This window comes from Pogoniulus pusillus, chromosome 31 (assembly GCF_015220805.1).
Source record: "Pogoniulus pusillus isolate bPogPus1 chromosome 31, bPogPus1.pri, whole genome shotgun sequence".
Classification (NCBI taxonomy): domain Eukaryota; kingdom Metazoa; phylum Chordata; class Aves; order Piciformes; family Lybiidae; genus Pogoniulus; species Pogoniulus pusillus.
Window position 1 is genome coordinate 5,390,191 of NC_087294.1, and position 26,444 is coordinate 5,416,634.

Genomic DNA, 26,444 nt, shown 5'->3' on the forward strand with positions numbered 1-26,444 from the left:
ACTCTCTCAGGCAAGAAATTCCTTCTAACATCCAGCCTATACCAGCCAGAGTTTAAACAGCAGCACATTGTGCTACTGAACAGCAGGAATTAATCCTGTCTTCAGGTTCTATAAACATGGAAAGTGCATAGAACTTCCTTCAAGATTTACAAATAGAAGTTCAGGGCTCTGTAAAGCCTAACAGTAGCATCACTAAAGATGAACTGCTAGCATCCTGACTGTCCATTGAGTATTCACTCCACATGTCTCTGTTCTCATGATGGAGGGCTGTGATCTGAAACACCAGCATGTTTTATGGTCTGAGCAGATGCCAATAAGCCAGGTATTCCTGCCTCATCTCTGTAAAGGTGAGCAAACATCTACTCTCTGGTTGTTAATTCCTTGCTCTGCCAGTGGGTGTGGGTGTAATGCATACCTACTGCATCTGCCATTAAAAAAACACCAAGGTGAGATGCATCTGGGAGACACAGTGGGCCTTACACTTCCACAAGTTCAGCAGACTGGCTCACCTCCTTGCTTAATGTACTATAAAGGTAGACAGTAACTGAAGTGTATTTACAAAGTGTATCTGGTGATTTGTACTGGATTTGTAGTGTTAAAAACACTGCTGAACTGACCCTTAACACCTATTCTTGGCAATGAATCTATCTTGCTCCTTCTCAGGGGGTTCAAGGTATTTACACATTGGAGAACTTCATGTTTCAATGTAAGAGGGAAGTATTTGAAGTGCTTTGTATCTTCTGTATGGTCATACTGACATTCTATGAAGCCTAGAATACTCTTTGCTCATTTTTTGTTCTCCTCCCTAATTCATCCTAGCTATATATTCTTCTGTACTGAGTCTACAGCAATCACTTTCAGTTTCTCCCTGTAAGGTCAACACAATATATAGGGAGTGCAGAGTGTAACAAAATGTGTTTGAAATAGATATTGAACCTTTTCTGCTTTGCTGGAGTTCTGCAAAGTCAGCTGGAGGGGATTTCAACATAGTTAGAAATAGGTGCTTCTACAAAAAACCTGTACCTTAGGAATCTCCCAAGAGCTGGCAGTTCCAGCAGGCTGGGAAGGCATCCAGTTTAGGGATGTATAAAATAGGTAGTGGTTGGATCTAACCCCAAAGTTAACCTGAACCATTTTAAAGGAGTTTTCCACAGCTTTTACAACTCTTTTCCCCTCATTGAAGACACATCTGGTTCTAGTTGGCAGCAAAAGATGGACATATTTCACTGTCAGGAGAAAGGCTAATCTTACATTTGTCTTGTTGGGAGACAGGAAGTGCCAGAAATCTCATAAGAAGGGCAGCTCTCCTTGGACATTCAGTCACTTTTTACATAGTCAAGTTGATTTACACAGCTCAGAGAAGAATTCAGATTCTTATGTTAGCCAAACTGACCCTCTCAACCTCTAGAGGCTCGTTCATCCCTAGGTAGAGGTTACCAGAAGACACCAAAAAGGATGCTCAGTCTAACAAGGATAAAATCCTTGATCTTCTGTATCCTTGCTTTTCTTCTAGGAATATCCAGTTAAGTGGAAGAGGATTTAAGAACACTTCTTTTTTTACAGGGAAAACAATGAAAGCATTATTCAAAAGGCTAGAGAAAGAAAACTGCTCAAAGTCCTGTGATTCCACACTCACCTTTACTCAGTGAAACTCTTGTTATCAAGGTAGATCTGAGCAAAGGCAACAAAAATAATATGGGCTCTGCAACAACTAAATATTTAGCAGTACTGATTGCAATTCAACTATAGAAAACCCTGTGGTGACAAAGCACATTTTCCATCAGTGACTTAGGTTCAGTTTGCAGTAGTGTTATAGTCCCTTGAGTACTTCTGAAGAACTGGACTGCAAGTGTTTAAGATTTAATGACAACCCATAGGAACCAGTCACATTCAAAACCATGTGGGTTTTAAGTGGCTTAACACCAACCTTCAATCCCTGAGCCACTTTTACAGCGACACTGCAAGGTGATGCATAGGCACTTAAGTGTTTGTTTGTTATTTTCACAAAAGGGAAACCTGAAATCAAAGCTTGCCCATGGCTACAAGGAAAGGCTCACACTGAATCTGGAAACTGAGCAGCGCTCCACGCATTTTCACACTCAGACCATGCTCCTTTTATGGCCTTACAATGTCCACAGTAAAAGGCATGCCAACCAGAGATGAAATACTGATGTTTCACCAGCCTGATCTTCTTGGCAGGTTCTGCTAGGACACTTGTGGCAGAACAGAACTCACAGCATGGTTGATGCTAATGGAAGAACGTGTTAATGTTTTCAGTAGGTAAAACACAGTTTATGAAGAATGTGTTCATTTACCTTTATGATCTTCTTTCTTTCCTTCCAGTGCTGATGTTTTCTCTGCTGAAGTCCCATTATCTCCACTGGCTTTTGCCACATTTTCCTCTTGTATAGCTTCTTCACCAATGGCTATGGTGTGTCCATTTGAGCTTTCAAAATTTACTGTTACATCACCATCTGAAATGCAAATGAAAAAGCTATTGCCTAGTTCAACTGCTTCCTTAGCACCTATTGACAACACACAGCAGCCCTCTGCTTTCAAGTTTTCATGGAAGCAAAGGGGAAAGACTTACTGAAATGTGAAACATCAGGCTGCAGATCTGCTCTGAAAAGTAACTCTGTAAAGAATTTTACATTCCTTGGGTGGACACCTCTGAAGTAGCAGACCTGGAAGTGCACTCTGGTTTTCAAGTCCAGCTTCATGTCTGTAAACATTGGCATCTGATTCTTTTCCTCTCTGCATCTTGGTTTACATAGCAAAGTAATGTGTATATGGACCACAATGAGCTGTTAACACGTTCCAACATGCCCTCAATCTGGGCAATTAGGAGACAGAGTTGCAGGACTGCTGTGGTGCATCCCTGTAGGCAAATCAGCCAGGACTTCACACAGAAGATCTCAGAATATATGAGTCAAGTCCATCAGTAAAAATAAAGGTGAACTCTTTCTGCACCACTATTAAATTCTGCCAAAGTCTTTCCCATATCTCATGTTTTACTCACCCAGATGACCTCAGCTATCAGGGTTTCTGTAACCCTGAAAAAAGCCTTTCTCTTTGCCATTTGTTGCTATATGGCTGAAAAATGGTACATACTCTTGCTTGCTCACAGCTTTGGTTCTTCTCATATTTGGTCATTTCTGTTCTTGGTTCCACACACTTTAAAAGTGCTGCTAATTTTCTTCTCAAAGATAAACAAACCTTAGAAAATACTAATGGGTATTGGGTGGCCATGGGGTGGTTGGGTGGTGGTGGCCATGGGTATGAGGTGGTTGGATGGTGGTGGCCATGGGGATTGGATGGCCATGGGGATTGGGTGGCCATGGGGTGGCTGGATGGTGGTGGCCATGGGTATTGGGTGCCCATGGGGTGGTTGGATGGTGATGACCATGGGTATGAGGTAGCTGGATGGTGGTGGCCATGGGTATTGGATGGCCATGGGGTGGTTGGATGGTGGTGGCCATGGGTATTGGGTGCCCATGAGGTGGCTGGATGGTGGTGGCCATGGGTAATGGATGGCCATGGGGTGGTTGGATGGTGGTGACCATAGGTAATGTTATTATTCTTATTCTTGCTCACACCCCACCTGCAGTTCATACAGACGATGGCTTTTCCTCTGCAGGACTGTCTTGCTGTCCATTCAAAAACTCTGCAAATCTACCTGATGTGTCTTCTGGTTCCTCCTACTGATTCTTCATTAGTTGTGGCAATTCCACTCTCTTCTTCTAGTCCTCTTTCTTGCTGTGTGCTACTGGATCTGGATGTCTAGCCCAGGTCTGAACACAGTTATGCAGCCTCTCTTACAACCTTGGCGTGCTCTGTGGATTAAGCTGATGGTTTCATTCTCATCCCTATACTAACTTCAACTAAAGTGTAAAAACTAAATTCTACCTTCTTGACCTTGTCTCATTCACTATAGCTGACAGCTGCACAAGGCTTTCTTCCCAGCCTACCACAACATTCAGTTTCATTTTCTCACTTCCTGTTGTTCACAAATCCATTTTTCCTCTCTGCTTTTACACGTGGCATTCCCACCTCTTATTCATGTCATGGTTCTGAGAACACTCCTGCCTCAAGTAACTCTTGGAGGTATCCACTTTGTTCTTCTCCATGCCACATGAAACAGTTACTTTACTGCTCACATTTCAAGACTCCATGGAACAGCCTCATCTAGCTTTCATCTCCATAGTCATTCCTTCTAACTACCTTCACACTGCTCATCCACTGTCTTTCCTATATCCCAGTTTTTAGCACCTTCAAAACAATCCTGTATTTCTTTGAAAAGGCTTCTCAAAAATTATGGTTTTCATAGCAGAGTGTGATGAAGGCAACACAGACTGGATTGGCATCCTACTTAACCTGAGAGGAAGAGGGAGAAAATTGCTCATTTTTCCTTCCTTGTCTCACTTTGCTCAATCTCTGTAAGGGAACAAAAACCCCATCCTGTTTTAAGATTGGAATAGAGTCAAGGACACTGATGACCAAAGCATACATGCTTCTAGTAGGAATGACAGTACCTACATTCAGACTGTTTGGAACCAACCTGAAATGTTAACTCATTTCATTAACATCCCAGCAGTCTAAACGCAGTTCACAACAATCAGTGGACAAAGTCAGGCAGCTCCCCAGTGACATAAGTAACAAAAAAACATAATGAATCCACAGATGGACAAACTGAGGTCTGGGGAGTTTGCATGTCTTAAGTCAAAGACAGTGGCAGAGACAAGTTCAGAAGCCAGCTATGTGGAATGCCATAGTCTGGGAACCAGTGAGACGCTGCAAAGACATGTCACATGTCAACAAAGAAGCCCTTTGCTTCTAATATCACTGTGTATGATACAAACCATGCACACTGATATTTTCATGATTCTTCAGCTCAGTGCACTTTATAGGAGAAAAAGACTTCTGGAAATCACAAACTTCTTGAGACTCCTTCATAAAATGACAAATGGTTTGATTTTAAGCTACAGAAAACTATTCTACTTGATGGACTTTTGTTTGATCTACAGATTAACAGAAAATCAACATTAGGAAGAATATACCTAGAAACATAATCAAATGTAGCTCATGGTTTACTCATGCTTTTTGGAATACAAACCTCTAATTAACACCAGCCACTAAAGATTCCAGTGATGTCTTCCCCACAGTTTAATGTTTGTGCCACTTGTGAACGTGGCTTGCATGACAGTGGTGGGATCCACACGATCCCAACACTGATACTTCTTCAACACCTGAAATAGATGCTCTTGATTTGTTTGGTGTCCCCAGGCTAAAGTTTCAGTTACAATTTCTCATTGTTATACTCCAGTTGCTTTAGATAGCAGACTTGGACTCAAAAGAAAAAACATCTGTCACAGAGTAAGTGGCAACCAGAGGAGTCAGAAGTCAGATTGTGTACCTACGACAGAGCAGGTACAGAACGCAAATGTCTTTACTCCAACTTCAGTTCTTTATTGACTGTCCCAAATTAAGTCTCATACTCTTCAGCATTGTCTCCTCATACCTACTAATACTACATGTAAACACTGCAATAATGCTTTTATCATCCATGTTTGGAACTTCAGAGCCAAATTCTAGTTAATGTGTTATCACCTTGCTCGGGCATTTCCTTCAGCACTCCCCTTCTTATCAGCTCCTCTCTGCTTTGTCTTGTTGAAATCTTCCTTTCCAACACTAAAGAAAAAGCACAGTTAATAACAGAATTATTCTTATACTGCTGATGCCTGTGAAAAATGCAGAAAAATAATTTTATTTTAAAGAACCTGTACTAGTTTGAAGCAGGCTGAATGGTTTGGTGAGATGAACTAGATTACAGGCTGTGGAAAGAAAACAAGGGTGATGTCTGCTTTGCTCACAGGCTTGCTGAGATGTATAGGAACAAGAAATAAAAACATTAGATAACCACTCTGGCTTGGGCTGCTGGCTGAGCTGCATCTCTCTAACCTCACCCTCCACTTTGGACTAATCCACTTTGCTTTCTAACCCCCTGGCCAAACCTCCATTCTTCCTTGAGACTGGGGTAAGGTAGAGAGGGGTAGGGCGAAGGTGCAGGGGTGGTTGGGAGCCCCTCCTGGGGACTCAGGTTTCTGGGAGGGCTGTTGTGTTTCTGTATTACCTTTTACCTTCTCTATTTCTGTCTATAACTGTATATATACTGTAACTATCTGCTTGCATATTGTGTTAAGCTGTAAATATAAGCTTCATTCTTATTTCCAGAGTTGGCTGAGTCTAGTCTGGGTGATTTCTAAAGTGTGGGGGAACAGGGAACACCCAAACCATCACAGAACCCTAAGAGATCTTGTTTCCTCTGATTGTGCAGGAGCAGCACAAATGGATGCTCTCTGGAAATATTCTCCTACAATTTCAGTCACAGAAGGTGAGGATTCACATGATGCAGTATCTTCAGCTGAATGAAGCCCCATGAGGAAAATCAATCAATGGGAAAAGGTACTTTTAGAGTGAAATTGAACTCAGCCTAGTACAGGCATTTAACATGCAAAAGCACCACCTTCCCACTGTCTGGGCTGACTAGCTCAGCAGGAGAAACTTCCACCTGGTTCAGAGATGTTTTCAGTCCAAAGAGATAAATTCTACTCAGAGCAAGCAACTTATGGAGTAGCCTTTGTGACACACAATCTGTTTTAAAGGGAAAAAACCCCAGAACCTCAAACATAAGCTACAAAGTTCTGCTCTAAAAGAGAACTACATCCTCATCCAGTCTGCTTGGCTTTCATGGAAAAAAATGCAGCATCCTGGTTTTGGGTTAAAAAAAAAGGAGGATACAACACACAAAAAAAGACTGTGACATGGAAGCATTTTCATTATTAAGTTTATTTCCCATGGGAAAAATGCTAAATAGTTTCCTAGGGAAAAGCATTTATTGAGGCAAAACAGAACAGCCCCCCCACTGCATCCTCACCCCAAAAGCAATACAGTTTTAGCCAGTAATCTGGGAGGTCACTGTAATGATTTGCCCACAAGATGTGAGCATCACTTGTAAAACCCTTTCTCCATTGTCAGTAAAAGTTAATCTGCCATCCTGATTCTGCTTATTTCTGGACATCAAAACCCAAGAGCTGCTTCAGACATGCTGGACTTCATCCTGTTAATGCTGAGGGAGAGGGTTATCTCATCAACTAATCAAAACATGCTGGCAATCCAATTACTCTCTAGGGTCAGTCTAAGTGCTATATGCAGATGTAATGCTATGAGAGTATTGTCAGTCACACTTCTATCACCCTAGCTGGAGCGAGCAGCCACTTGGCAAAGTGATGGCTCCTATGAAGGCACAGAGAGAGGCAGCTTGGCTCTTCTGAGAAAATTACCCTTCCTTCACAGCAAAATGGCTTTCTCCATAGGATGTTGGAGAGATGTGCCCAAGCCGACCTCATGAAGTTCAATGAGGCCAAGTGCAAGGTCCTCCACCTGGGTCAGGGTAATCCCAAGCATCAATACAGGCTGGACAGTGGCTTGAAAGCAGCCCTGAAGAAAAGGATCTGGGGGTTCTGGAGGACAAGAAGCTCAACAGGAGTCACCAGTGTGCACTTGCAGCCCAGAGAGCAAATCATATCCTGGGCTGCATCAAGAGAAGCTTGGCCAGCAGGTGATTCTCCCACTCTGCTCCTCTCTGATGAGACCCCACCTGGGGTACTGTGTCCAGTTCTTGAGCCTCTATTACAGGAAAGATATGGATGTGCTGGAAGGTGTCCAGAGAAGGGCCACAAGGATGATCAGAGGGCTGAAGCTCCTCTCCTATGGAAACAGATTGAGAGAGCTGCTGGGGCTATTCAGTCCGGAGAACAGAAGGCTCCAAGGAGACCTTATTGTGGCCTTCAGTATCTGAAGGGGGTCTACAGGAAAGCTGTGAGGGACTTTTTAGGATGCCAGGGAGTAGCAGGACTAGGGGGAATGGAGCAAAACTGGAAGTGGGTAGATTCAGACTGGATGTTAGAAGGAAGTTCTTCACTGTGAGAGTGCTGAGACACTGGAACAGATTGCCCAGGGAGGTGATAGAAGCCTGATCTCTAGAAGTTTTTAAGGCCAGGCTGGATTTGGCTCTGAGCAACCTGATCTAGTGTGAGGTGTCCCTGCCATGGCAGGGAGGTTGGAGCTGGATGATCTTTGAGGTCCCTTCCAGCCTGACGATTCTGTGACTCTGTGATGTTATTCCAGTATCTGACTCACAAATAGACTGGTTGACCTCAGATGCCTGCTCATGGCTTCTCTACTCTCTTTCCCCACCAGGGAAAGGGATGGTTGAACAAAAGATGAAGAAGATTCTGAGCTTTTCACATTTATAGCACATTTCTCACTGTGAAGTGCCAGGGTTTTCACAACTGTTCCCCCTGGGATGGATTTCTCTGCCAAAATAGCACCAACTCCCAGCAGAAGAAACAAGGGCAGTCACCACGTTGACTGTCCCAGCTTGAGTTACCCATGGCTGTGAAATCAACAGCTTGTGAACACAAATGGTAGTGGCTCAAGAACATCTAGGTTGGCATTAGGCCTGTGTTTAGATGCACAGGTGCTTTACAGGATCTGTCCAGTAAAGGTCAGACCTTTGTGGTGTTCAAGTCCCATCTGACAACGTAAACGAAGCACATGAGTGTGGCTGCAGACTCTCAATACAAGTCAGCCTCCATGGAAGAGTGTGGTAGCCCAAACTCAGATCAGGTCCCAATCCCAAATTATTCATCAGCTCTTCCAGTTTCCCCCTGTTATTTCACGAGGTATATGCCTTGCAGCTGTGCCACACACTGGCATGGCAAACAAAGCACAGGAGCTTGCAAAAAAGCATTTCTTATTTATGTAGCTGAACACTCAGTCTCACAAAGACTGCTTTAGAAGAGACAGAGTGCCATGAAGCCAGAGCACTATGTAGGCAGACACAGATGGAAGGTCTTAATCTTTCTAGACAGCAAGTATATTTATGATCAAAGTGCAACCTCCTTTCACACACACCCCAGGGAGGATCACTTTAAGCACACACTTTATACCTGTTTTACTGTTGGCAACATGAATATTCTCTTATTTAAGCCTTATAAATATTATTTACTTCCTATTCTTTTTTCCTTTCTGCTTCTTTTTTACAACATTTGGTTTTGGGGACAGTGAAATGAGATGATCTCTTGCAGATTTATTTGTGGGTCTTCAAAAGAATGATGCTCTTTCAGTGAAGTTCAAGAACATCCAATTAGACTCCTGACCAATAGCTCTCTCTGGTTTTCAGGATCATGCATGTTTTCTATTCAGCCACACTGAACTAACAATCATATTAAACTTACTATAGTGGGAAATGTCAACTGGTATTAATGGTGTCAAGTTGTGCCAGGGAAAGTCTAGGCTGGATGTTAGGAGGAAGTTCTTGCCTGAGAGAGTGATTGGCATTGGAATGGGCTGCCCAGGGAGGTGGTGGAGTCACCATCCCTGGAGGTGTTCAAGAAAAGCCTGGATGAGGCACTTAGTGCCATGGTCTAGTTGACTGGCTAGGGGTGGATGCTAGGTTGGACTGGATGATCTTGGAGGTCTCTTCCAACCTGGTTGATTCTATGATCACATTTTTGCTGGAAGATCTCAAAGGATTTCATTAACATTACATAGGTTTCAAAACATCTCTTAGACACAACTATCTCTGCTTCACAGATTAGAAATCTTACAAACAAACAAGAAGCTTAAGGCCAAATCCTTCATCTAGCCATGAGCAGTATTTACATTTAAAGTGATTAAATTCAGTTAGCCTGAAAAGATAATTTATTTAAAGTATTATTTGGCCCATGGAAAGAACATTAGAAATGCATCTCATTGATACTCATTCACTATGAGTATCAACATTTGAATTTCTACAAAGAAAAAAGGCAGAATTTTAATTTAAATCAAAGTGACCAAAAATCTGTCTCCTGTACAAAAGGAGTAAATAGAGTGTGTATGTAGGAACTCACACTGGGTGCTATTTAGGCAGAGTGGACTCATCAGCATAACTTATTGCTCATTACAGACTTTGGACTACTTACTTCACATCTACACATTTAGGTATTTTCATTATCATATTCCAGCTGCACTGAGCTTCAAGGGGCTCATATGACTTGACTTAGCTGAACTAATCAAGGGGAACAAGGGGACACAGTCTCAAGTTGTGCCAGGGGAAGTCTAGGTTGGATGTTAGGAGGAAGTTGTTGGCAGAGAGAGTGACTGGCATTGGAATGGGCTGCCCAGGGAGGTGGTGGAGGCACCGTCCCTGGAGGTCTTCAAGAAAAGCCTGGGTGAGGCACTTAGTGCCATGGTCTGGTTGACTGGCTAGGGCTGGGTGCTAGGTTGGACTGGCTGATCTTGGAGGTCTCTTCCAACCTGGTTGATTCCATGATTCTATGATCATATTTGACTACTGTTATGTTTCAGTAAACTCTCTTGAAATGAAGAGTTACAGAGTCAAGAACTGTTAGAGTAAATGTTGACAGGAGGGCAGACATTATGGCTTTTATTTCCTTGTTATGTATTTTGCCTTTGCCATCCCTGCCTTGTTTAGGGTATAGACTGCACTGCATCCAGTGAACAGTTTCTTCATCTAAATCTTTAACCTTACCTTTTACTCTATGGCCCAGACCTCATCTAAGGAACAATCTAAATATTAACTGGAGCAGAAAGTTCTAGGTTTTCCCTAATGTCAACCAAGCAAACACAAAGATAATGTGTTGTTCTCCCTGATGCCCATGTGAGATGTGAAGGTGTTATTGCTGCATACATAGGCAGCTGAAGACATAAAGTGATATTAGCAAACATGCTGATATTTGTTAAGTGTTTACTTTGAGACACCTCCCCAGGTGTAATTTCCCACATGAAAACTGTTGCAAAACAAACAACTCAAAGCATAGGAATTCTAGTTGAATTTCCTCTTAAGGCCCAAAATACATAACAAACAGATGTGAAGCTATGAGTAGTGGCCATCTGCTGCTGAGCTAATGGCAGAGACAGCTGTAGAAACAGTTATCATCTACCTGAACCACCTGGGATGGGTATTGCTACCTGTCATTTTAGACACAGTTCAGTTCAGCATGGAGAGAGGACTGCAGCCTGGTGCCTTCACCACTGTCCTGTTTGATGTGCTCCCTTCTCTCACCACCTCCTTTATCACTTCATCATTTGGATCTTCCTCCTTCACTTCAAGGAGTTTCAAATTCTTATCTTTGGCTTCCAGACCTACCTTTCTTCTCTTTCTTCTCCTTCCAGTAGAACTTGGCACAGTACACTACCCATTTGCTTCCTCCATAAGCACACTTTTGTCTCTCTATTCCTGCTGAACATCCTTTCTATATTTTTCTTCAATCTCTCATCTTCTAAGCTTTTACCTATTCCTCCCTTGAGAGTTAACAACTAGTACTGCCCTGGAACACATAAATACTGCCAGCTGTACCACCATCATATGGACATTAAGTCAAGTGTACAGTTCTGGGATCCCCAGTTCAAGAGGGACAGGGAACTGCTTGAGAGAGTTCAATAGAGAGCTACAAAGATGGTTAAGGGATTCAAGCATCTCTCTTACAAGCAAAGACTGAGAGGCCTGGGGCTGTTTAGTCTGGAAAAGAGAAGGCTGAGAGGGGACCATATCAGTGTCTGCAAATATCTGAAGGGTGGCTGTCAGCAGGATGAAGCCAGTCTCTTTTCAGTGATACCCAGACAAGGGGCAATGGACATAAACTCAATCACAGGAAATTCCATCTCAACATGAGAAAAAAACTTCTTTACTGTGAAGGTGATGGAGCACTGGAATAGGTTGCCTAGAAAGGTTACGGAGAGTCACAAGATCCCAGGATGTTAGGGGTTGGAAGGGACCCAAGGAGATCATCGAATCAAATCCCCCTGCCAGAGCAGGACAATCCTATCTAACAGAGATCACAGAGGAACACATCCAGACAGGCCTGGAAAGTCTCCAGAGAAGGAGACCTTCCCTAAAGAAATTCATAACCTGCCTGGATGAGTTCCTGTGTGACCTGCCCTAAGTGGTCCTGCTTTGCAGGGTGTTTGGACTTGATCTCTGGAGTTCCAATCCCCAGCATTCTGTGATCCTATGACGTGACCAGTTGATGTTATTACTCTAAAACTTTTCTATCATATGCATGTATCATAATACCTGAAGGGTGGTTGTGGCCAGGGGGAGGTTGCTCTCTTCTCTCAGGTGGCCAGCACCAGAACAAGAGGACACAGCCTCAGGCTGCGCCAGGGGAGATTTAGGCTGGAGGTGAGGAGAAAGTTCTTCACTGAGAGAGTCATTGGACACTGGAATGGGCTGCCCGGGGAGGTGGTGGAGTCGCCATCCCTGGAGCTGTTCAAGGCAGGATTGGACGTGGCACTTGGTGCCATGGTCTAGCCTTGAGCTCTGTGGTAAAGGGTTGGACTTGATGATCTGTGAGGTCTCTTCCAACCTTGGTGATACTCTGTGTGTGATATATTGTGTACCTACATAGAGAGAGACACAGCTGTAAATATATTTATCTCAGCATATGTCTGTGATATATATGGTAGATAGACATGTAGGTGTATATACTAAAGTATGAGTACATGTAATATTTCAACACTGATGGCAACATATCAGTCATACTATTAAGGAATAATAGAACTGAAGTAGTTTCTCCATACAATAAGACCAATTACACAAAGAAGCTGATCCTGACTGTGAGTGACATTGGCTATTGGTCCTTCCTGCTGCAGAAGGCTCACGTGAGGCAGGCCCCACTCTCAGACATCATGCTCCAGCAAACTCAAAAATACCATGTTGAAACCCTTCCCTACTCCAGCCAAAAGAAAAGCTTTTCCCTGACTTCAAGACTGGCTGATATAAAGCATGTAAATCGATCCTATGGTATGCAGCTCTTATTGAGTACATCTTAACTTGTCCAAAGGATCCCACAAAGATTTGTATTTTTAGCCCAATACAAATAATCACAACACTGTTCATAAGAACACAGAGCAGCTCACAAAGCAGTTTGTGCCCCTTCCTCCCTCCCTGCTCCTTCAGTGGACTGCTTAGTGACACCAAACAGCTACAAACCTCAGGCAGTCTTTAAAGCCTTTTTCTGTCTCAAAGAGTACTGTGAGATCCTGGACACTCTCCAGCCTTTGGTATTGCTCTTCCAAGAGAAGCTTGGGAGAAATCTGATTTTTAATTTTTCTCTGACCTACTAAGAGCTAAACTTTCTTACTGCTCCCTGCCTGCGTATACTCTTGCGGTGGAGCTTTGAAGTGGCATCTGCCTTGTGCCAAGACACAAACTGCTGCCTTTTCCTCCACAGCAAAACACTGCAGAGGGGAGAAACCCTTGAGATGATGCCATTTTCTGTTTGTTTTTACTTAATTTTGAAAGCCCTCTAGGCAGAAAGTATTCAACCAGTGCCCAGAGAGCAGATTTCCTGAGATAGAGCACGGAAAATATGTCGCTAAATGCCAACCACCATTCCCACACTGGCACAAACACTTCCACGTGTAGCCCTCCATCCTTTTTGGTGATGTTTGTGGTATCTGCTGTTTATGAACATCTTTTGGTTGCTAGCATAAGAGTGTCACGTGAGACCTTGTGAAAGCACTGCATGGAACATGACCTGGCAAGGCTGCAGCAAGAACCTACTTCAAAAAGCCTATTGAAAACCCAGAGAAAGTAGTAAAGAGCTCTTCCCAATAGCCTTGCATTCTGTCTTAGAAGAAACTCTTTCTTCAGCTGCATACAGATTTGTCAAATGGTAGCCCTCTGAAGAGGACAGGCAATCAATGTGACAATCATCCTACTGCCTCCCATGGTTTCAGAGCAGGAAATGGGCTTCCTGCATGCAAGATGCAGGCACACACATACGCATGCAGCCCCCGTCCTGCAGTGTAAATATATCTCTGGTGAGGAAGAGGATTTCCTGTAAGGTTTTTGGTTTGTATGGATGCTTTCCTGTTTCTTTCTCAAGTTTCTTCTCCTGTGTCAGTTAGCATGCAACAAGGGGCAGCTTGCCAAGTAAATGCATCTCCTCAGTCTCTTGGGTCTGTTTCCTCATGAAATACAATGATAAATACTGTTTCATCTCCCCATGCCCAGCCCTGGAAACTGGGATGTGAAGCAGGATGAATGTAATCCAAACTAGTTTTCACTTCAAATTTGATGCACACAAAGCCCATATACAAATATGATTCCATACTGTGTATATATGTAAAGCACAGAATTGTTTTGGCTGCAAAAGATCTCTAAGTTCACTGAGTTCAACGATCAAACTAACACCACCATGGCCATTAAAGCATGTCCCAAAGTGCCAAGTGCCACCTCCAGAGACAGTATCTTGACCACCTCTGACCCCACCACCTCCCTGGGCAGCATACTGCAAGCCTGATCACTCTGTTTCAGAAGAGAAATTTCTCCTCATATCCAATCTAAATGTCCCTTGGTATGACTTAAGACCAGTCCCTCTCATTCTATCACTTGATACCAGGGAGAAGAGAGCAACACTGACCTCACTACAACCTCCTTTCAGATAACTGCTGAAAGCAGTAAGATGTGCCCTCAGCCTCCTCCAGACTAAATAATCCCAATTCCCTTCTCACAAAACTTGTTCTTCAGACCCTTCACCAGCTTTGTTGCCCTTCTCTGGACACACTCCAGGACCTCAATGCCCTTCTTGTAGTGAGACACCCAAAAGTGCACCTGGTATCCAAGGGGTGGCCCCACCAGTGCCAAGAACAGGGGCACAATCACTTCCCTACTGCTGCTGGCCATGCTATTCCTGATACAGGCCAGGATGCACCTGTGCACACTGCTGGCTCATGTTCACACAGCTATCAGTCAGCAGTCCCAGGTCCTTTTCTGCCAAGACACTTTCCAGCCACTCTCCCCCAAGCCTGTAGCATTGTATGGGGTTGTTTGTGACACACATGCAGGACTTGGCATTTGGCCTTGTTAAACCTCAAACAACTGACCACAACCTATTGATCCAGCCTGTCTGGGTGCCTCTGTAGAGCCTTCCTATCCTCAAGCAGATCAACACCCCCTACCAACTCAGTGTCATCTGCCAACTTCCTAAGGGGATTGAGTGTACCTTCAGTAAGTATGGGTTAGATGAGTGGACAGTGAGGTGGACTGAAAACTGGCTGAACAACAGAGCACAGAAGGTTGTGAATAACAAAGAAAGGTCCAACTAGGGGTCTGTAGCTACTGATGCTCCCCATGGGTCAGCCTTTCCCTTATCCACTAAGCAGGTCACCCTGTTGCAGAAGGAGATAATGCTTGTCAAGCATTATCATGAATCCATGCTGACTGCACTTTTATCACCTAACTGCCCTGCACATGCTGCATAATGGAACTCAAGATGATCTGGTCCATAACCTGAGACCAAAGACACACTGACAGGTCCATAGTTCCCTGTGTCCTCTTTCTGGCCCGTCCTGTAGATGGGTAACACATCTGCTCATCTCCAGTCACCTGAGACTTCCTTGGTCAGACAGGACTGCTGGTAAACGATGGGAAATGCCTTGGTGAGCCCTTCTGCCAGTTCTCTCAGTACCCTTGGCTGTGTGCCATCCAACTCCACGGACAGACTTGTATATATAAAGAAAAAAAATCTTATATGTACATATATATACATGAAAAAAAAACTGGTATCTTCCTGTAGCTCCCTATGCACTATCTCCTGATGGTGAAACAGTCCTCAAGCAAGTAAAGAGACACTTCCACTGCAAGTTTACCTGATGTGCACTGAAAAGCTACAGCTTTTGCACAGTGCAGTTGGGGCCAGCACCCTGCACGATTTCTGGAGACACAACCTTTCCCCTCAGTACTCAAGAACAGTACAATTGATCCTTATTTTCTATAGAGAAACACATGTGGGGATGTTAGGAGGAAGTTCTTCACAGGGTGACTTGTCATTGGAATGGGCTGCCCAGGGAGGTGGTGGAGGCACCATCCCTGGAGGTGTTCAAGCAAAGCCTGGATGAGGCACTTAGTGCCATGGTCTAGCTGACTGGCTAGGGCTGGGTGCTAGGTTGGACTGGATGATCTTGGAGGTCTCTTCCAACCTGGTTGATTCTATGACCTGCATTTCTAGCCCAGACAGAGGGAGAATTAGAGGAGGCACTGTAAGTCAACATCAATTAGTTACTGTTGCCCAGTCCCATGAGCACTAAAGTACTGCTACTGGGCAATCAGCATGAACAAAAGGCATGTCTAGCCTACAACAGGCTGCTGACATAGGGCAGAAAGCAGACAAACATCTTGTATGTAGATACATGTTGCCCAGGGAGGTTGTGGCTGCTCCCTCCGTGAAGGTGTTCAAGGCCAGTTTGAATGAGGCCTTGAGTGACCTGTTCTAGTGGGAGGTGTCCCTGCCTATGGCAGGGGGTTGGAACTGGATGATCCTTGAGGTCACTTCCAACCTAAACCATTCTATGATTCTAGATATAAGGGTAAATACCAGCAACACCAAAGCAAAGCTATAAACAGTTTATCTTGAAGAGGTACTTCAAATCTTCCCTCTGTGGGGAGTAGTCATTACTCAAATTCTTTTTTCTGAACATAAAAGCTGTCAGAACTGTTCTTGTGCCACTTTCATACAATGAAAGACTTGGATTTGTAGGTTACATCTTAGAGAGTCACAAGGGGTAAAACTCTCATATGAAATTTAGGTGGAAAATAATTTGGGAACCGATTCATTTATTTTTAGAACTCTTACAACCCACATTGTTCAGATTTACTTTCTTTTCCTCTCCCCAGCTTAGAGAAGCAGTCTCACTACGTTGGAGGTGAAAGTCAAGATTTTCAGATGTTACCTAACTCCTGGAGTTTCACTAGAAGGAAAAAGAAAAGGCACCAAATATATTGTGCTGGCTGACAAAATGCATATAAACTGGGGCACATGGATATAGGCTCCCAAGCTGAAGGTGCTAAATCATACAATAGTTTTGAAAACATGGCATGAATTCCCTTTGTCACTACATTTGTATAATTACTCTTAAATAAATAAGCAGGATGGATTATGAGAACCTTATTAAAAATAGAGCACTCATATTTCTTAGGAGAACTTCTATGAACTTCTGTTTGCACACTGCTGTCCTCTCGTTTTCAAGAGAAGACTGATCACAAAACAAAGCTTTAAACTTGAAAGAAGGCAAAGAGGTTTATATTACAGTGCTGCAAGACCACACTTGAAATGAAAAACAAAAATATCATAGAATCAACCAGGTTGGAAGAGACCTCCAAGATCATCCAGTCCAACCTAGCACCCAGCCCTAGCCAGTCAACTAGACCATGGCACTAAGTGCCTCATACAGGCTTTGCTTGAACACCTCCAAGGATGATGACTCCACTACCTCCCTGGGCAGCCCATTCCAATGGCAAATCACTCTCTCTGGGAAGAACTTCCTCCTAATCAGTTTGCCTAAATGTTAAGATGCAATCCAAAAGAGCAGGTCTGGTTTTCACTCTGCTTCAGTGTGCTTTATTGATAGCAATCACAATGCTAAGACACAAATGCGAGTGGCAACCCTTGCAGAAGAAGTAAAAACTACCTCTTGTTATATTTTGCTGGATTTCTTGGTACCACATGACTGGATTGAGGCTCTTTAAGGACAGACAGACAGTACAATATAAGAAATACTGTACTTATAAATAATGTATTAATTAACCAGATACTCATTTGTGAAAAATAACTTCCAGCTGACACAGGCACTCTCATTTAGGGGCATAACAATTTGATACATGCTAGTATGCTATGACAGTTTGGAGAATCTGGGTACACATAGCTTGTGAATGGTGATTATTCTTAAGAATTCACTGCATATAAAGTCACACACCTGTGCAGGAGTAGCTGCAGAACATTCAGGGGCCATTAACTAGAAAAAACTTTGCTGTAGAGAGATGATAAAAAGTACTGGGGAAGCTAAAGAATCATAGAATCAAACAGGTTGGAAGAGACCTCCAAGATCAGCCAGTCCAACCTAGCACCCAGCCCTAGCCAGTCAACCAGACCATGGCACCAAGTGCCTCATCCAGGCTTTGCTTGAACACCTCCAGGGATGGTGACTCCACCACCTCCCTGGGCAGCCCATTCCAATGCCAATCACTCTCTCTGACAACAACTTCCTCCTAACATCCAGCCTAGACCTACCCCAGCAAAACTTGAGACTGTGTCCCCTTGTTCTGTTGCTGGTTGCCTGGGAGAAGAGATCAACCCCACCTGGCTACAGCCTCCCTTCAGGTAGTTGTAGACAGCAATGAGGTCACCTCTGAGCCTCCTCTTCTCCAGGCTAAACACCCCCAGCTCCCTCAGCCTCTCCTCATAGGGTTTGTGTTCCAGGCCCCTCACCAGCTTTGTCACCCTTCTATGGACACATTCCAGCACCTCAACATCTCTCTTGAATTGAGGGGCCCAGAACTGGACACAGTAGTCAAGGTGTGGCCTGACCAGTGCTGAGTACAGGGGAAGAATAACTGAGCACAGGAAACTGGAAGCGAAGGAGACAGCGCACTGAGGCAACTTGGTTTTGATTGCAGTAGTGGAAGAAACTGTGGGAGTTTTGTTTGTTAGGAAAAAAGTAAATCAAAAAGGAAAAAAGGGAAATATTAACAAAAGAAAGAAAGAGAGACTGAGAAAAGGAATTGAAGTGTCTAAAACTTCACTTGGTATTTGGAGTGATGCAGTCGCTGCAGACGATGGCTGCTTTTGCCCTTTGTGAAAAGAAAGCATGTTTTAGAATCACAGAATGATGGAGGCTGGAATAGACCTCTGAGATTATCAAATCCAGCCTACAACCTAACACCACCACATTGACTAGACCATGTCATTAAGTGCCACATCCAGTCTTTCCTTAAACACCTCCAGGAATGGCGACTCCACCACCAACCTGGGCAGTCCATTCCAGCGTCTAATCATCCTTTCCATAAGGGAAGTGCTTCCTAACATCCAACCTAAACCTCCCCTGGTGCAGCTTCAGGCTGTGCCCTCCTGTCTTGTCGCTAGTTGCCTGGGAGAAATTACACTGCAAAACCAGAGTTCCTTGTTGCAATTGTCAGGGGTTGCTATGGGTTTAAAACGCCAAGCAGTGTACTCCTAAGAGTTCAGGAGAGTCTACTTTAGGAACAACTTTAGGAGATTAGTATTGGGCCTAGAGCCATGGAAGACAGGGGACAGAAAACTTGCACTGAGGTAACGAATCTGAATTGCTCATAGGTGCTCACTGGACTCTGATTAGACTCATGTGTATAAAAGCACAGCATCAAATGTCTGAATCCAAACCCAAAAGTTTGGGTTTTTTTCTGAAGAAAGCTTGGCCAGAGATGTGACACACAGAGACACACACACACATGCAGGGGAGCATTCAGTTTCCTAAACACGGGTGCCTACAGATGCTTGAGATGTTCCTAGGTTTTGGAGATGTCTGCACAGCAATGGCAAATATGACGAAGAACCTTCTGGAAGAGAAGCCAAGACACCTCAGAGCATCTCAGGTGGCACCTTGCAACTGTGTTTAGCTAACTGAATTGCAGCCCTCAGTTCTCCTCTCTTTCAGAAGGAATGGAATTCAATCACAGCATTTCATTTCAGACTGTCCTTCAGGACCTGCCAGTGGGGGAGCGAAGGGGCAGAGCAGACTGGTGTGAAGGCAGTAGTCACAAAGCTGATTCTCATTCTTTTGCTGGGCACAGCTGTGCCTGCTTCTCCCCTCTGAACAGACAGAACTTCTGGCCCCATGTCAGCAAGGTTTGTTTCATTATCCAAGTCATGGACTACTGGGAGGACACAGAAACATTTCCAGTCTATCTGTAATGTAGAGTCCAGTAATTCTTCACTGAGGGGAAAAAGAGTACTGTCAACATCAAAAAGTGTATCATACATAATGTATCATAAACAAAACCTGTGTATTTTTGGTGACAGCCTCAGGACAGAAAATGACCAAGGTTAAGTTTTCCCATGCCAAGGACCAAACTGTTTTTCTGCATGTCAAATAGTGTCTAAACAATCCCTGCCACCTACCAAGCTCTAAGAGCTTTTCAACTCTTACTCTGGGAAGCCATCACACCGTTCTCTACCATCAGCCACCCAAGGGCCACACACATACCTGCTGATGTTTCCCTGAATTTGTCACTGGTCTTCTTCTTCCGCCACTTCCAAGGTTTGAAGATTTTACCAATGGTGGAAAGTTTTCCCTTCCTCTTGAAGGGGGGTGTCTGGGATCCTGGGGCTGGTCCATCCGAGTTAGCGATTGAAGCCTTATCCAAACCATCCACTGCGTAAACAAGAAAAGGAAAGGTAACTGAAGGCTGGAGAACAAAACAGCACCAAACAGCTGAACTCCTCCACTATCAGACTGCAACAGGTTGTGTGTGGGTCCACGTGTTTTCTGCTCCAGAAGGCGGCCAAGGGGCATGTGATTGCAGCCCATGATCGCAAGCCAGTTCCCACCCTAGCCAACCCTGCTGCTTAGCACCTCAATAGCAGCCAGCCAGAACTCACTTCTCATGACACCCATCCAGCACCCCTGCACAGTTCTGCACTTTTCCAGAGCTGCTAGAGAATTTCTTTCAACATACATTTGGGTGACTCTTCCCTATCTGTGGTAAAGCTGAACAACTAGCTGTCATCACACAGAAAACAAAATCCCTTGCATAAACTATTTGAGGGAAACTAATCCTTTCTTAAACAAGCTCTAAAGAAAACTGTTCTGGCAGTGGAATGGAATTAGGTCTGCTTGGTATCGCTGGTAACCAGCCATTCACAGCACAGCCTGTCATGAGTTAGGCTTCTTACTAACAAAATCTATTTAACAATAATCTTTTGGACTGCAGCTAGAAAGATCAGAAGAAGACCACTCCTCTGCACATCATGTTGAGGGGTATGAAAGCAAATATTTATCATCAATGGCTGTAACACCGAGTTCTGTGACCAACATTAAGGCCCCTGCTACACCATGTCCTAGCATACAGTTAAAATATGTTTCCTGGAATCTTCCCTGAGAAACTTACAACTATTTAATTCTCTTTAAGATTTGAGGTTTCTTCACAGTATCACCGAGGTTGGAAGAGACCTCACAGATCATCAAGTCCAACCCTTTACCACAGAGCTCAAGGCCAGACCATGGCACCAAGTGCCACGTCCAATCCTGCCTTGAACAGCTCCAGGGACGGCGACTCCACCACCTCCCCGGGCAGCCCATTCCAGTGTCCAATGACTCTCTCAGGGAAGAACTTTCTCCTCACCTCCAGCCTAAATCTCCTCTGGCACAGCCTGAGGCTGTGTCCTCTTGTTCTGGTGCTGGCCACCTGAGAGAAGAGAGCAACCTCCTCCTGGCCACAACCTCCCCTCAGGTAGTTGTAGACAGCAATGAGGTCACCCCTGAGCCTCCTCTTCTCCAGGCTAACCAATCCCAGCTCCCTCAGCCTCTCCTCGTAGGGCTGTGCTCAAGGCCTCTCCCCAGCCTCGTTGCCCTTCTCTGGACACGCTCAAGCATCTCAATGTCCCTCCTAAACTGGGGGGCCCAGAACTGAACACAGCACTCAAGGTGTGGTCTAAGCAGTGCAGAGTACAGGGGCAGAATGACCTCCCTGCTCCTGCTGGCCACACCATTCCTGATGCAGGCCAGGATGCCACTGGCTCTCTTGGCCACCTGGGCACACTGCTGGCTCATGTTCAGGCAGGTATCAATCAGCACCCCCAGATCCCTCTCTGTCTGGCTGCTCTCAGCCACTCTGACCCCAGCCTGTATCTCTGCATGGGATTGTTGTGGCCAAAGTGCAGCACCCTGCACTTGCAGCTATTGAAGCCATCCCCTTGGACTCTGCCCATCTGTCCAGGCAGTCAAGGTCCCACTGCAGAGCCCTTCTGCCCTCCAACTCAGTCACATCTGCCCCCAGCTTGGTGTCATCTGCACACTTGCTGACGACTGACTCGGTGCCCTCATCCAGATCATCTATGAAGATGTTAAAGAGGATGAGGCCTTCTTAGACCCTTCCACTCACAGTGCTGCAAGCACTTAAAATGTGTTTATTTTTATTCACGTAAGCAGCTTCACTGAAGGAACTACAATGACTTATGTACAGAAAATTAATCACAGCTTAAATGTTTGTGGCATACAGGCTCTGGAATTGCTTTCATTCATCTAAACATTCTAATTATAGCCAAGTCAGAACAGAGTTGATGCCACTCTGAACAGTAATAATGATAATCAGAGATCATTAAATCAGAAAGTGCTATTCAAAGAAGGAAATATCACTGTCCCCATTTTACAGATGGAAAATATGAGGCACAGAATTGTTAAGTGCCTAATTTTGTATTTGCAAAATGGTTGCCTGAATCCTGGTCCTGTGTCCTAGCTGCTCAAAAGCTACATATTCAGACATATAACATCATGGTGCAATCTCATTATTGTGTTTCTCAGACAAATGGCATTTAATGAGTCCTATATTTGTCCTAGACTTTGGATTGCTCCAGGATGCTAAAAAATAAAGAAATGAAATCTTTTCTGTGAGAAAGCTGATGTAATGCAAACCCAGCCTGAGAATCTTTACTTCCAAGGAAATTAAGTACTGGGGGGAAAAAAGATCCATTGTGTAGCTTCATTTTTGTCTGTGAAGTTAAAACCAGAGATACATTTGCATGGAAAAGATAGCATTTAAAACAATAAACGAGTGAGTTGTGCCATAAAAATGCAATTGATTCTCTAATATCAAAGAGACAGAAAGCTTCTCCAGCATAAATTACTGTTATTCAGATGCCTTGGAGTTTGAGGTATTTCTTTAAGTGTTTTCCTTGGGTATCTTCTGTTCTGTAGCACAGAGATAAGATGGAAGAAAGGCATGCAAATAGACTTTAAGTGGACAAAGCTTTTTGGTAAGGACTTGGCTATGCCTACCTCCTGCACGAGTGCAAAACCCCAGCTTCCTTACACATGCATCATAAAGGACAGGGTGGCCTTTAGGGATGCTCCCTTACAATGAATCAAAAATGCCATACAGACCCAGAGAAGCTGAGTGAAAGATAAAGGCAAGAGGATCACCAAAGGCAGCAAGCAGCTCTGCAGAAAGGCATGGAACAGCAGAAAGACCCCTGCAGGTGTGCCTTGCCTGCGTTTAGGGATTACTGTTTTGGCTAGGCTTCTAAACACTGCCTATGGAACGTGGAACACAGAAGAGGGATCTGTGGATCAAAGGGAGAAGTACATTTACTTGACATATAGTTAGAAAGGTAAAAGCCCTGAATTTACCTTAGCAATTCCAGTTGAGGTAAGAAGGGGCAAGCCTGCAGCCAGGAAGAACTAGGAGCCACGTATGCAAAACACTGCTAGAAGGTGGGTGCTGCAGCATCACATCGGGTCTTGAGAGGTACTGGGGACTCAGGCAGACAAGCCAGGGCTGACCTAACCTATTGTCAGTCATGGTCCTGCTCTGAGTGAGGGGATGGACTGAGTGACCTTCCAAAGTCCCTCCCTATCAAGATTTCCATTGTGCTAGAAAGACAGAGATGCTCTGTGAAATCTGCGCTAGTAAATACATATAATCAGAAGTGAAGTGCTCAACAGAGAGACTAAGATCTGCTGGTTGAAGAGCTTTGTCCTGGGACAGGAGCCAGACATTATTTCAGTGGCAGAGGCAGTCCACCAGCTCATTAGAGCAAAAAGCTACCCGCCCCTTGGAGGCGATGGGACAAAACCCATGTTCTTGCCTCTGACAGCTCAGAAAGACTCAGTTATTGATGTGCAGAGCTTGCAGTTCCGTGATACACACTGTGGTCTTTATAAACACTAGAACACAGATCTTTTCAAGTCCTCCTGGGTCATGGAGTCCACTTTTTTTGCAGGCAACCACTCTTCACAAAAGCCTTATCTAGATTATTTCCTCCTGTGCCTACTGGCAGGAATGGAGAATTATGGCTCCAATAGCTCCCTACAGAGAAAGAGCGATTTGCAACAGTCTCTGCTCTGCCCTCTGTCAAAAACAATGATATTCATGCCAGCTACAGAAATCTGTTTGCTTCAAATGAGCTATGATATGAAAAAAAAAAAGGACCCATTTAGTGCTGAATAATTCAGTTTGGGAAGACTGCAACTTTTGAAAACAGGATTCAATATCTTCTCCTTCTGGTGATGAAAGATGAGGAGATATTTAACAAATGAGGTCAGAAAGGGCTCATAACTGGGAATTTATTAAACCACTGATGGTTGTACCAGTTCCTGGATTTGAAAAAAGGGACCCAAAGATGTTACCTGGAAAGCATGTTTGTGGATCATAGATTAATTTTAGCAATAGTCTAAGATAAAGTAACATTTCTAGGAAGAAGGACTTAATCCATTTTCAAAAGCAATCATAAGGTAGCACATTTTACCAACTCATAAACTGTATGGGGAATAAAAGGAAAAACAAAGAAAGAAACCATTTCAGCAGTGCTGTTCCAGAGCATTTATGGAAAGATCTTTTCAGAAGCTATTACTCCTCATCTTTGAAACACTTCATAGATGATCTGGATGAGGGCATGGAGTCAGTCATCAGCAAGTTTGCAGATGACACTAAGCTGGAGGCAGATGTGGCTGGGTTGGAGGGCAGAAGGGCTCTGCAGTGGGACCTTGACCGCCTGCACAGATGGGCAGAGTCCAAGAGGACGGTGTTCAATAGCTCCAAGTGCAGGGTGCTGCACTTTGGCCACAGCAACCCCATGCAGAGATACAGGCTGGGGTCGGAGTGGCTGGAGAGCAGCCAGACAGAGAGGGATCTGGGGGTGCTGATTGATACCCACCTGAACATGAGCCAGCAGTGTGCCCAGGTGGCCAAGAGAGCCAGTGGCATCCTGGCCTGCATCAGGAATGGTGTGGCCAGCAGGAGCAGGGAGGTCATTCTGCCCCTGTACTCTGCACTGGTTAGACCACACCTTGAGTGCTGTGTTCAGTTCTGGGCCCCCCAGTTTAGGAGGGACATTGAGATGCTTGAGTGTGTCCAGAGAAGGGCAATGAGGCTGGGGAGAGGCCTTGAGCACAGCCCTACGAGGAGAGGCTGAGGGAGCTGGGATTGGTTAGCCTGGAGAAGAGGAGGCTCAGGGGTGACCTTATTGCTGTCTACAACTACCTGAGGGGAGGTTGTGGCCAGGAGGAGGCTGCTCTCTTCTCTCAGGTGGCCAGCACCAGAACAAGAGGACACAGCCTCAAGCTGTGCCAGGGGAAATTTAGGCTGGAGGTGAGGAGAAAGTTCTTCACTGAGAGAGTCATTGGACACTGGAATGGGCTGCCCGGGGAGGTGGTGGAGTCGCCGTCCCTGGAGCTGTTCAAGGCAGGATTGGACGTGGCACTTGGTGCCATGGTCTAGCCTTGAGCTCTGTGGTAAAGGGTTGGACTTGATGATCTGTGAGGTCTCTTCCAACCCTGATGATACTGTGATACTGTGATACTATCTACCAGCACCCCCAGGTCCCTTTCTTCCTGGCTGCTCTCAGCCACTCTGTCCCCAGCCTGTAGTGCTGCTTGGGATTGTTGTGGTCCAAGTGCAGAACCCTGCTCTTGGCCTTGTTAAATCTCATCCCATTGGTCTCTGCCAACCTAAACCATTCTATGATTCCATACTCTACATTCCTGAGTAAACAGTGTTAAAATCTGCCATCTTCCACTTCTCAGAGAACACTCTAACTGCTCTGGATGCTGGTCATACAGCATGGCCATACGAAGGCAAAGTCTGCCTCCAGGCTCTTCCCTCCTCCTGCTAGGGAACACAAGAGGGGGAAAGGCACAGAACTAAGTGCTCCACTGATACTGAGGTACTAAGATTGTACCAGCACCCAATACTTTCACTAAGATTGTACCAGCACCCAATACTTTCACTAGCATTGGATATCTCACAGTACTACCATGATACCACCACATCACCCTTAAATTGAGTCAGGGTATTTTCTTCTTCTGGAACACAGATGACTCAGAGTACTGCCACACCATAAACCAAATGAGAAATAGCCTCTGTTCAAAGCCATCATATGGGTGGATTTGGGTGTGAATGACTTCTGTGCTGATTAACTACCAGTTAGCTAGTACAGTTATCTGCCTCTTCCTCTCACTGCACCCAGCTGCCCTGCAGACATGCCACAAAACCTGTGTTGCTTTACAGAGACCACAAAACCTGTTCTGATGGTGTTAGGACTTTTTTTATACAAAGGGTACAGTTGCAAGTCATGTTTTTTTATGCCAGCAAAATGAATATGTTTACACAGCTGCACACTACTCCCATTTAGTGACAAGAATAAATCATCGACTTGCTACAGAGTATGGTAAGCTGCTTATTCCTGGAGCTTGCTGGGAAAATCCAAGACACTGCATTGTAAAATGTATGATGTGGTCATTAAAAAATCAGAATTGCAGTACCACAGAAACATTCAGGTTGGAAAAGACCCACAGGATCACCAAGTCCAACTTGGTTGGACTCTACAAGGTGCACACTAAACCAT

General features: G+C 44.6%; 1 protein-coding gene across 4 annotated transcripts in view; it reads right to left on the reverse strand.

Annotated features, from left to right (window-relative positions):
* Positions 1–26,444, reverse strand: part of PHACTR2 (phosphatase and actin regulator 2) — a 174,071-nt gene that overhangs the window by 41,934 nt on the left and 105,693 nt on the right. For all 4 annotated transcript variants that reach the window (XM_064169165.1, XM_064169166.1, XM_064169168.1 and 1 more), the window contains exons 2-4: positions 20,089–20,256; positions 5,608–5,688; positions 2,316–2,474 (exon numbers count right to left, since the gene is read on the reverse strand). In XM_064169165.1, the coding sequence (XP_064025235.1) occupies positions 2,316–2,474; positions 5,608–5,688; positions 20,089–20,256 (408 nt within the window). The remainder of the gene's footprint in view (positions 1–2,315; positions 2,475–5,607; positions 5,689–20,088; positions 20,257–26,444) is intronic.